This window comes from Nannospalax galili, unplaced genomic scaffold, assembly GCF_000622305.1.
Source record: "Nannospalax galili isolate Female #2095 unplaced genomic scaffold, S.galili_v1.0 scaffold661, whole genome shotgun sequence".
NCBI classification, from domain to species: Eukaryota; Metazoa; Chordata; class Mammalia; order Rodentia; family Spalacidae; genus Nannospalax; species Nannospalax galili.
In genome coordinates, this window is record NW_008345457.1 from 182,291 (window position 1) to 195,274 (window position 12,984).

The following is a 12,984-nucleotide window of genomic DNA, read 5'->3' on the forward strand; positions in this document are numbered from 1 at the left end:
CAGTAAGCTTAAAGTACAGACTTTCACTGGGAAGCTGCAGTCACTTTTCAGTGTCTATTCCTTCGATTCCATTTATTCCAAGTCCACTCATTTTGACTTTGGGCTTCGGCTTCAGTTCTACAGGCCTTCCACTTGACTTCTGTCCACCTATGCAGAAATAGCTCCATCTATTGGCAACAACATAAACTGATTTTTCCAAGTGTCAGCATGCTAATGGGAAATTTTTAACATCACAAACATTTAATCCAAACATCTCCCCCAGCTGCAGCCACCATCCTCAAATCTTGAACCATCTAAGCTATTCTCCAAGGTTCTACTTCTTGCCCAAATTTAGGAAGGGAAGGAACAGAGAAGTACAGCTAACTGTTGAAACATATCATATAGATGATAGATAGATGATTGATAGATGATTGATTGATAGATAGATAGATAGATAATTTTAAAAATATATAGATAGATATACTTTTTTTAAAAAAAATCTTTTTGAGAAAGGGTCTCTCTGTAACTCCAGCTGGTCTAGAATTTGCTATGTAGATCAGGCTGGCCTCGAATTCAGAGACCCACTTGCCTTTGCCTCCCAAGTGCTGGGATGAAAGGCATGCACCACCACGCCCAGCTAACATTTGCAATATTACATTTAGATTTTTTTTTTTGGTCTTTCTGAGACAGGGTCTCCCTGTAGCCCCGGCTGTCCTGGAATTCACTATGTAAACCACACTAGCCTTGAACTCACAGAGATCCTCCTGCCTCTGCCTCCCAAGTGCTGGGACTACAGGTGTGGGCCACCACGCCTGGCACATTTAGATTATTTTTAAAAAAAACAGTTATTCACATTTTATTCACTATGGAACACAGCATAGAAGAAATTTATATCTATATTAAAAGACATCAATTAATAAATACCTACATAAATCATTCTTACACCTGCTATAAAACAAGACTGCATCAACAAATTAAAAAATGAGTTATATTTGAGGAAGAAGCATAAAAATTTGCTCCATGTTAATTAGTAGAGGTGAAACACATTACCAATGAAATCTACCCAGTGATTTTATATCCATGCTCAGATGGATCTCAGAAAGTAACTGACTGTGACTAGTAATAATCAGATACATAGAGATTAGAGACACATGTGCAAATATCTAAGCGTTAGTAGCATTAAAAAAGAGTTTTTCTGTACGAAACAGTATATTTTAAAATGAAATGGAGATTTTTTTAAAGGTTAAAACCTCATTCAATTTTATGTCTTATAGGGTTTATACTGAGTTCAATATTGTCTAATTGTATTAATTCAACTATGAACCTAAAAATTTACAGCCAATATTGAAAGAGATGCATCTTTGCTCTGGAAATTGTTATTGAATATGTTAATGCTGTAATGAAATGCTTCTTCTAATCATATGGTCATTAAATAATTTTTTAAATTAAAAAAACAAGATGCTAGCTTCGACTGATTTATCTAAAACACAAATCTTTGGTCAAAAATGACAATTATACATAAAACTTTAGAACCTAACTGGTATTTTTTACATCTATTAATTCTTAGCAGAGTCCTAAAATAACCACTGTCATTTTAAGCACATTTATAACTAAAGGCACAGACAGAGAAAAATGGTGAGCTCCTTAAAAGCAGAAGTTTTTAAGTGGCATAACTAAGATCTGAACCCAAGTTTTCTGCCTCCAGCTTCTAAACTCTTCTCACTAAGTATACCTTACAAAGAAAAGACACTCTACAGAATGGATTTCTGCTGTGTTGACACCTCAAGAATGCTGTGTCAAAATAGCTTGTTTAGATCTTCCTTTTCTCTTACAGAAAAAAAAGCAAAAACAGGCTGGAGAAATGGCTCAGAGGACCCAGGTTCAATTCTGACTTCCACAGGCATTGCATGACATGACTGCACTTACATGCATGCAGGCAATATACTCATACACATAAAATAGAAATAATAAAATTTTTAAAAAAGCAAAACAATATTCATAATAGTACCCACATTTAACACTAAATTAGTTTTTTTTTCCTTTGTATGGTCCCACCTTAGATATCTTATTCTTTTTAACTGACACATAATAATTATATAAATTTATGGGGGTAATGTGTGGTATTTCAATACATGTATACAACCTGTAATCTAGGTATGTTTATTATTTTAATTCTATTTTTTTTTCACAAAGATTTGAAACAGCTGATAGCTGGTTAGTAAGACAAACCACTAAGTCAAACTTGTTCCAATATACTTTCATCATTATGAGAAGAAAAAAAAAATCATTTAAAAATTAAAGGTCTAAGCCAGGCGTGGTGGCACACACCTTTAGCCCAGCACTTGGGAGGCAGAGGCAAGGAGACCTCTTATGAAATCTAGGTCAGCCTGGTCTATATAGCAAGTTCCAGGCCAGCCAGGGCTACAACAGAACAAGCAAACAAAAAACTTGGAAATGATCATAGTTTTATAATGCAGTCATTAAAATTATAAATAACACAAGGAGAAAATCTTTAGAACTCTTGAGTTAGAAAAAGATTTCTTAAGACACAAAAAGCAAGAATCATAAATTTTTGTGTAATTTTTTATTGAATTTTTGTGTATTTCATATGGAACATCTTAATCATCTTTATACCCCCTTCTCCACTGGCACCCTCCCACAGCCCCCACCACCACTGGATTTCATGCATTCTGTCATTGTGTTAAGGCCCATCAAGTCAAGTTAGTGTCCCCAGATGTTCCTCAGTGCAAGTTCATCCACTGAGGTCTAGTCAGTCTATCTAGAGTCCCTCCCCTTTAAGAAGATAAACTCTTCCTCACTCAGCAGTAATCAGCTGCCAATAGTTCTTCGGATAAGAGCGGGACCTGCTGCCCCCACAGTTCTGTGCTGGGTTTTTATCTACTTGAGTTTGCAAGGAATCATAAATTTTTTAAACCCATTAGCATTCAAGATTCCTCTTTGAGACAACATGAAGGTCCTTGTCCTAGTTTGCTTTCTGTTGCCGTGGCAAACATCATGACCAACAGCAACTTGGGAAGGAAAGGTTTTATTTAGCTTACATTTTAGGTCATAATCCATCACTGAGGGAAGTCAGGGCAGGAACTTGAGCAGGACTCAAACAGAAGCCATGAAGGAATGCTGCTCACTGGTTCATTCCCTCCAGCTTCTGCTCAGTTACCTTTTTTATATAACCCAGGACTACCTGCTCAGGGGTGGCACTGTACAGAGTGGGCTGGGCCCTCCCCACATCAATCAACAATCAAGACAACTCCCCCCCAGACATCACCACAGACCATCTGATCAGGGAAATCCCTCAATTGAGACTCCCTCTACCCAGGTGACTCATGGTTGTACCAAGTTGACAATAAAAACTTACCAGGAGAGTCCCCATAGCCTAGGAAGAAAGAAAAAAAAAATCTCAAAACTAAGTAACTTACAAGTCAGGAAAGAATATTTTAAAAAGAACAAAATAATACTTTGATATACAAATACATTTTCAAATGAAACCACCCTATTGGGAATGCCCATAAAACCTGCTAAGAGTGAGGCTGGCATTACAGTACAGGCTTGGAATCTCAGCACTCAGGAGTCCAAGATAGAAGATGGTGAGTTCCAGCCCAGTCTAGACTACATAGTGAATTCAATGCCAGCTTGAACTACACAGAGGGACTCTGTCTCAAAGACCAGGGGCTGGGTGAAGCACTTGCCTAGCATACTACAAGGCCGTAGGTCAATCTCCAATACCATAAATAAATAAATAAATAAATAAATAAATAATAAATCTGAGCCAAATATCTGAACACATTCACTAAGGATTACATGGATAACAAAAGTCCAGGAATAGATGCTTGACAGTATAGGACATTAAGGAAGTGAAATTAAAATAAGATGAAATCAAAAGCTGACAATATCAAATGCTGAATAGGACAAGGAGCAACTGGAACTCTCATGAGGAATGGCAGATCATGGTATCGTTTTGACAAAACTGAACAGATTTTTTTAAAGTTAAAAACACTGTATGATCCAACAATCCCATTCATTTCCTAAGAAAAACATTTTCATAAAGAATCGTGCACTCAAAAGTCCACAGCACTTTATTCATATTAGCTGAAACTTAACAAATCTTGTGGCTAGATGTGGTGGCGCACGTCTTTAATCCCACACTCAAGGAGGCAGAGGGAAATGTATCTCTGAGTTTCAGGTCAGCCTGGCCTACACAGCAGAGTTCCAGGCCAGCCAGGGCTACTTAGTGAGACCCTGACTCCAAAAAAAAAAATTGTGACTATGACCATAACTAATTTACAATACAAATTCCTCTAGAGTCTTGGATCTCAAAACCATTCTGCTGGGATTGGGAGACAGCTCAGACCTGTAAACATGAGGAATGTTTAAACATGAGGACCTGAGTTCAACCCCTAGAATCCACATAAAAAAAGCCAGGAGGGGTAGTATACACTTGTAATCCAAGTGCTGGAGAGGTGGAGATGAGCAGATTCCTGCAATTCAATGACCAGGCAGCGCCAGCTAATCTTAGAGCTCCAGGCCAATGAATGAGAAGCCATGTCTCAAAAAACAAGGTAGAGGGTATCTAAGGTTGAGCTCTGATTTCCATATATACACATGCGCATGCTCGCTCTCTCTCTCTCTCTCTCTCTCTCACTCTCTCTCTCTCTCTCTCTCTCTCTCTCTCTCACACACACACACACACACACATGCACCCACACGTACATGAAAATGCAGCTAAGAGAAAGCAGCCTAAACTCAGAAAGCTACAAACAGTATAATTTCATTTACATAAAATTCTATAGAAGGCAGAGTTACAGTGACAAGAGAAGACAGGATGGCTGACAAAGCTGGGAAGAGGAGCATGCTGACTATGAAAGAATGTAAGGAAATGCTCTTTAGAAATCATCTATATAGTAATGTCTACCTAGACTGAACCACCAAGATTTAGATTTTTGAGCTTTATACCTGCTGCAAATTTTTATTTAGTAAAAGCCAAACTAAACTTAAGTCAAACTTAAGATATGTTTTAATACTTTTAAATACAATATTAAATGTGGTTTTTTTAAATTTTTATTACATTTTTATTTGGGGGGGCAGCACACATATGATACAGTCCTCAAGTGAAGGTCAAAGGACCACTTTCAAGAGTTATTTTTCCACTGTGTGGGTCCAGGAGATCAAACTTAAATCAGCAGCAGATGCCTTTACCCACTGAGCCATCTCACTAACCCTAAATGTGGGGTTTTTTGATCTTTTTGAGACAGGGTCTCCCTGTAGCTCCAGCTGTCCTGGAACTATGCAGACCAGGCCGGCCTTGAACTCACAGAGATCCACCTGCCTCTGCCTCCCGAGTGCTGGGATTAAAGACGTGCGCCACTACACATGGCTAAATGTGGTTTTTAAAAAGTAAATGTTTTCAGGGCTGGAGGGATGACTCAACAGTTAAGAACACTGGTTGTTCTTGCAGAAGACACGGATTCGAATCCCAGCACCCACATGGTAGCTAACAATTGTCCATAACGCCAGGTCCAGGGGATCCAACAGCCTCTTCTGTTTTCCATGGGCCTTGCACAACACAGGTGCACTTACTTACATGCAGGCAATACACTCATACACATAAAATGAAAATAAAATATTTTTTTAAGTTTTATTTAAAAAAGTAAATGTTTTCAGAAGCTATTCTAAAAATTTCTCACTTTGTTCAAATGTTTATACATCTGTGGGAAAATCCAAGGGGCGGGGGGGACTTGTTTAAGATTTAATTGTAAAAATTGCCAGAAACTGATACTCAGGTAAGCCAGGCATGGTGGTGCTCCCCTTTAATCCCAGCACTCAGGAGGCAGAAGCAGGTGGACCTCTGAGAGTTCAAGGCCAGCCTGGTCTATACCGTGAGTTCCAGGTCAGCTGGGGCTACAGAGAGACCCTGTCTCAAAAAGACCAAAAACTAAATAAACTGATACCTAGAAAACTAGTATCAAGTGAAATAAACTTAGTATTCAGAAAATTGCTATAGTCACTGGGGGAAAAAAACCACACACACACATACACACACACAATTACATTCTTTTTTTTCTATTTTAAAGTTTAAAATATTTTATTTTATGTGTATGAGTGTATTGCCTATATGTAAGTGCACCTGTGTTCTGCAATGCTCGCAGAGGTCAGAAGAGGGCCTCCCTGGAACTGGAATTACAGACAGTTGTTAGCCATCATGTGGGTGCTGGGAATTGAATCCAGGTCCTCTGTAAGAGCAGCCAGCTCTTAACTGCTGAGCCATTTCTCCAACCCTTTTTAAAAAAATTTTTGAGATAGTCTCACAATGTAGCACCAGCTGACCTGGAAATCACTATGTATACCATGGTGGCCTAGAACTCACAGAGATCCACCTGTTTCTGACTAGAATTAAAGGCCTACACCACCACACCTGGCTAATTGCATTCCTAAGTACAAACAACTAAAATCAGGAGATAAATGTAAATAATGCAAATATAAACTAGCTGAGATTGTTGAAATATAGGCAGAAATGTTATAAAAGTACTCTGATGGGTATGAACAACCTTGAGCATGCTCCTAGGTGAGAGAACTAAAACACTTCAGTGCCTCTTCTTCCTGTAATAAGATTCTAATCACAATCCCAATGAGACTGCTTCCAGAATTTAAGTTTCATATTTGTGCCAAAGAGCAAAATAATGAGGAAAAAAAAAAAAAGTGTGTCCCACGGAGAACGCTAAAGTTGCAATAATGAAAACAGCATGGCACTGAGTGAGACACAGCTCTGGCTCTATTATAACCAATTTAACAAAACTGAAAAAGGAATCACACAGCACTGTAGAGAAAACTGGTTAAGTAACTACGAGCAGGCTAAATACCTATCCATTTTATTTCTGTGTATGTACACCGGTGCACACATGTGTGCAGATACCCATGGAGGCCAGAGGAGGGCGCCAGATTCCTTGGAGCTGGAGTCACAGGTTGCGAGCCAACCAACATGGGTGCAAGAGCAGCAAGTTGTCCTTCACTGCTGAGCCATCTCTCCACTAAAGATGAGTCCACTAAACTGTCTTTTTAAAACACTAAAACAAAAATGTATTTAATTATTTACCAAGCTTCATGAAGAAAAATACTAAAGTATAAAAAAAGAAAAAACGTTGGACAGATTTGACTCCTAAAATAACAAATTTATGCCTGTCCAAAAATGGTCAAAATTAAAAGAAAATAGATCATGGAAATGTTTGTAGCAAATCTGACAACAGATTAATATACTTTTTAAAAAATATATTTTATCTATTATTTTTATGTGTATGTGTGTATTGCCTGTATGTAGGTAAGTGCACCCGTGTCATGCAATGCATGCAGAGGACAGAAGAGGCTGTCGGATCCCATGGAACTGGAGTTACAGACAGTTGTTAGCTGCCATGTGGGTGCTAGGATTTGAACCTGGGTCTTCTGCAAGAACAGTCAGTGTTCTTAATCACTGAGCCATCTCTCCAGCCCCAGATTAATATATTTTCAAGTGTCACGCAGATCAACAAGAAAAACTGAAGTCCTAACAGAACCAGGATAAGGCCAAACAAGTCAACAAAGGGAATATAAGAGTAAACAAGAAAATGTTCAATGTCACAAGTTAATTTATTTTGGCTTATTTTTGTTTGTGGAGATGGGGTCTCCCTTTGTAGCACAGACTGACCTGAACCCATCTGTAGCCCAGGGTAGCCTCAAACTTGTGATAATGCTCCTGCTGCTCAGTCTCTGAAGTACTGAGAGCAAGTATGCACTACCACACTTGGCACAAGTAAATTCTTAACTAGTACATGACATGAATTGGCAAAGAATTTTTTAAATCATTATGATGAAATGGGTTTTCATTTAAGACATTTGTTCACTGTCGCTCTAAGCAGGCACAACTCTCTTAGGAAGCAGCCTAAAGAGGAAATTAAGAATCTTAAAATGAGGTTGGAAAAACTGTTCAGCAGTTAAGAGTGCTTGCTGCTCTTTCAGAGAATCAGAGTTGGGTTCCCAGCACCCCTGGCAGCTCACAACCACCTGTAACTCCAGCTCCAGGAGACCTGAAGCCCTCTTTTGACCTCCATGGGCACCTGCATGTGAGGATGTGCAAGCACACACACACACACACACACAAAATCTTTTTTTTTTTTTTTTTTCATTTTATGTGTATGAGTGTTTTGCCTGTCTGCATGTAAGTATATTCCATGCATGCAATGCCTGCAGAAGCCAGAAGGGGCCTCCTGATACCCTGGAACTGAAGTTACAGGCAGTTGTTAGCCACCATGTAGGTTCTGGAAATTGAGCCTAGCTCCTCTTCAAGAGCAGCCAGTGCTTGGAGCCATCTTTCCAGTCCCAAAAAATCTTTTTCTTTGAAGAATCTTAAAAGACCAACACAGTTGAACATAACACTTTTTTACCTTTTTTAGACAAGGTCTCTCCCTATAGCCCAGGCTGGCAGAACTTACTATGTAGGCTGGTCTCAAACTCATGATCCTCCTGCCTCAACCTCCCAAATGCTGGGATACAGGTGTGTGCACCACACTAAGCTCAATAATACTATTTTTATGGACATATCCTAAGAAAATAAAAAATTTTAATTCAAAGTTATGAGCTTGGAATGTAGCTCAGTTGAGAGAGCGCTAGCATAGCAATCATGAAGTCCTGGGTTCAGTTCCCAGCACTATGTAAAAACCAGGCATGGTGGTACACACCTGTAATTCCAGCACTCAAGAAATGAAGATCAGAGGTTCAAGGTCATCCTCAGCCACATAGTGAGTTTGAAACCAAGTAAACTATATAACTTGTCTCGAAAAAAAAAGAAAAGAAATTGAGTTATATGCTAAATGTGCTAAGTATATGCTAAATAAGATATTTTTGTATTATAATAAAAATAGACCAATCAACAGGAAAAAAGTAGAAGCCATGATTAAAATACACTTACACACCCCAAAAAGCCAAACTACATGAAACCTAGGTATGTTCTACTATCTATATGAAGAGAGAGTAGAAGAGAACACATAAGGAAGGAAGGAACTATGGTTGGTTTGTTCCTCAGAAACCAATAATGAATTGATTACATTCAAATCAGCCATAGCACTAAAGAAGTCCTTATGGTGCATGGCACATTCATGCATGGAAACCTAAAAGGTGCAATGAAGTTGAAAATTTTTAAACCCTGAATTAATAAAACATGCAGTGAAGCAATATTAAGATACAAGCATATTTAAAGTGAGATTTTAAATATATTTTCCTCACATTATGGACTAGATTAACTTTTTTACTGCCAAGGATTAAAAACTAATGAGGAATGGCATATAAAATACTGAATTTGGGGCTAGAGATGGCTCAGGGGTTAAGAACACTGAATGTTCTTGCAGAAGACCCAGGTTCGAATCCCAGCACCCACTTAGCAGCTAACAACTGTCCGTAACTCCAGTTCCAGGAGATCCAACAGCATCTTCTGTCCTCCGCAGGCACTGCACAACATGGGTGCCCTTACCTATATGCAGGCAATACACGTATACATATAAAAAAAATAAAAATATTTTTTTAATTACTGAATTTATAGCTGGGTGTGGCAGCGCATACCTTTAGTCCCAGCACTTGGGAGGCAGAGGCAGACGGATCTCTGTCTCAAAAAAAGGCCAAGGGGGTTAGAGATATGGCTCAGTGGTTAAGAGCACAGACTGCTCTTACAGGGGACTCAGGTTTGATTCCCAGCATCCATATGGCAGCTAACAACTGTCCATACCTCCAGTTCCAGGGAATCCAACTTCTGCAGGCATTGCACAATATGGATGTACTTACACACATGCAGGCAATACACTCATACACATAAAATAAAAATAATAAAATTTATTTAAATTAAAAATGTCATATATATAAGAAAAAAGTCTAAAATAAATGTTCTGGATAAGTAATCTGCTATTGCCCCATACCTAAGAATTTAAAATATTAGAAACTACACTGAATTGCTTTTTCCAGGCTTTGATTTTTCAAAATAAGGGCATTAAACAAAGCCACTTCTTTTTTTATTATAACCAAATGTATAGAATATTTTCAACCCAATCTGTTTCCTACTATTTATTGTAAGACAGCCTGTACTAGATATGCATAACACTACAAATCACACAATATACAGTCTACCCTCCACTTTAGACACACAAATTGAAATCGACATCATTACCATATAACCTATTTTAGCGGTCAAATGTTAATGTGTCAAAAAGATAAAGGCATCTTGATAAACCATATCAGATTTTAACTAATGGCCTAAGGAATCTCAAATTTGAGATTAAATTAGCCCCACTTTAGCATCAACAATAACACAGTTCTCTGATTTGAGGAATCATATGCGGAAAACTAACATCTATTGTGGGCAGAGATCTCAAGGAGGGGGGGCTGAGAGAGACAGGCAGAAACTGACTATGAAAGATCTGTTAACAGCAAATGGGCAATTCTACATTAAGGATATAATTGGGTAACTACAGTTCATAAATACCTTAGAATCAAAGGTACTCCATAAATTCAAAATACTAGTATGGTTTTAACTTAAAGCAAAGAGCATTAATCCTAAAACATCTTACAGCCCGAATGTATTGTAAACCAAATCAAAGTTCACTGTGGGATCTTTTTTTTTTTTTTTTAAAGTGATTTTTTTTTCCTCTATTAGGGAACCCAAATCTAAATGAACTGTTAAGCACTGAGTCTAAAGGTATGCCAAACATTTCTTAAAGTTTTAACAAAGAATCAACTTTTTTTTTAAACAAAAATGAGGCCTAGGTTAAATATTTTATTTGGCTTCTCAAGATGGACTGAGAAGCTGGGCACCAGCTCCAGACCAATTCCTGGACGGACATCAAACACAGTCTGTCATTTATCCCGTCAGTCAAAACAATCTTTTCCATCTAACCCTTTTATGTTTGTGTCCTAAAAAGCTGCTAATTGAATCCAGCTCTTGAGATCTATCTGTTAAAATCTATACCACCTAATTTGTAAATGATGAACAAAAATGTAAGTTAACTTCCCTGGCAAAACAGACAAGATTCCACCATATGTAACCAAAAGCAGAGGACAATGTTTTTAATATTTGTCAGACTTTGAGAAAAGTATTCACAGGCAAATTCCCAGTGGTTTTAAGAAACTGAGTAGTTCAAACTGTTTTTCCAATTAAGAGGACACAGGGTCTTTAAAATTCTTCAGAGAAAGCTAAATACATAAAAATCACTCAATAAATTTAGCTCAATCTATCCTCTCTCAAAAAGTAAGTGCAATCCTCCCTCACAAACTTCACTCCTGAGTTTAATGTATCATATGCAGCAAAGAAACCACAGAAAAACACTTTAAGATCTACTGGTTCACACTAAACCTCAAAACTCAGCCGGTGAAGGTGTTTGCTATCAAGCCTGCCAACCTGAGTTCAATCTCCAGGAAGTACAATCCACAGGACCCACATGGTACAAGACAAGAACAGTCCTACAAATTGTCCTCTGACCTCCACACATGTTCTATGACACATGCACTCACACATATGCACACAGAGTAAATAAATGTAACAGCAGAAAAATCAAAATCCCTGTTTCCCGTTTTATCACAGAAGGAAATAAATGACAACTGCCTATTTCTGCTGATTTTTGCACACCTACGCTCACAGGTTTGTTCCATAATTACTGACACAGGACTGCCTAATAACAGCAGCAGATAAACTAGAACCACTGATTCCCCCCAAATGAGAACAAGGAAAGGTGAAAAGGGGCAAGAAAAGCATTCCCCAATCTAGGGTTTGCCACAAGAAACACTCAGCTAATCTAAGTCCTTGCAACCTTCCCCAGGGAAAACAAAACTATTATCTCTGCCTCCCTGACCAGTCAGTTGCACTTTTAAAATCAAATACGATTTTCTTCCTTAAAACCGGGGTGACATGTCTATTAGAGTTATCAAAAAAGGCACCGTAAGCAAACTGTGCCTGGGAACATAAACACTTTAAGAGAAGATGATCTTCTCTCTAGCAAATCCCTCTGAGTATTCTTTTCCGTTTATAAACGGGAAAGGGTGGTGAGGAGAGAAAAGTTAACTTGAAAGTTTGTATGAGTCCAGACTGCGAAATACACTCAAAAGCCAGTTTCTCAACCAGGTCTGGAGTCAGACGTGAGCCACTAGCTCTGCGGCCTACAAAGAACAACCCCCAAACATACTACCCTACAATCAAACACTTCCAAAACACACAGCGTACAATGAGCCGGAGTCGTAGGATCAGGCAGACGCACCGGAAAAGCCAACCGCAGTCTCCTTCCCTCCTGGAGCCGTGCGTTTAAGGTGTGCGGCAGCGGCCACGGTGGCTGGGGAACTTCTGTGGTGTCCAAGTTAACAACCCAGGAACCAACACACACACACCACACCCACACGCCTCCCGCCCGGGAACCAACACACACACACACACACGCCTCCCGTCCGGGAACCAACACACACACACACACACACACGCCTCCCGTCCGGGAACCAACACACACACACACACGTCTCTCCCGTCCGGGAACCAACACACACACACACACACACACACGCCTCCCGTTCAGCACTCCATCTTTAAGGAGTGTTTACTGCGCGAGTCAGAGACCGGATTCCGTAATCCCATCCACGACCCCACCACCTGGGCAGCAGCCCGGGACGGCTCCGGCGGGAGCTGCGGGACCTCCACGGAAGACTCTCCCACCCCCGGTGAGAGCGGCTCCAAGGACTCCCTCAAGTAGGCCTCCCCACGCCCGGGTCCCCCATCCGCGTCCCCCTACCCGCGCCAAAGACGGCGACCCCGACCCTGCGCAAGGCCGCAGGCCGCCCGCTCCGCTCACCTGTCAGGCGCAGCTTGACCGGCCCGTTCCTCCGGCCTCCGGGGTTAGACATGTCCTCAGCGGCGGCGGCGGCGGGGCTCCTGGCCGGCCGGAGGGCCGGCGGCCGGCGGCGGGCAGGCTGGGCGGGGCGGGGACGACGGCGAGG

General features: G+C 40.0%; 2 protein-coding genes across 6 annotated transcripts in view; one reads left to right on the plus strand and one right to left on the minus strand.

Annotated features, from left to right (window-relative positions):
- The window catches only part of Smurf2 (SMAD specific E3 ubiquitin protein ligase 2), a 116,392-nt gene extending 103,408 nt beyond the window's left edge, over positions 1-12,984 (minus strand). For 2 of the 5 annotated variants that reach the window (XM_029567612.1, XM_029567610.1), the window contains exons 1-2: positions 12,840-12,978; positions 3,356-3,373 (exon numbers count right to left, since the gene is read on the minus strand). In XM_029567612.1, the coding sequence (XP_029423472.1) occupies positions 3,356-3,373; positions 12,840-12,891 (70 nt within the window). In that variant the 5' untranslated portion in view covers positions 12,892-12,978. Of the gene's footprint in view, positions 1-3,355; positions 3,374-12,839 lie in introns of all 5 variants that reach the window. The other 3 variants (XM_029567611.1, XM_008841606.2, XM_029567613.1) reach the window with 2 other exon arrangements.
- LOC115071807 overlaps positions 12,890-12,984 on the plus strand; it is a 14,690-nt gene continuing 14,595 nt past the window's right edge. Inside the window, exon 1 of the mRNA XM_029567617.1 lies at positions 12,890-12,952. Within this exon, the coding sequence (XP_029423477.1) occupies positions 12,890-12,952 (63 nt within the window). The remainder of the gene's footprint in view (positions 12,953-12,984) is intronic.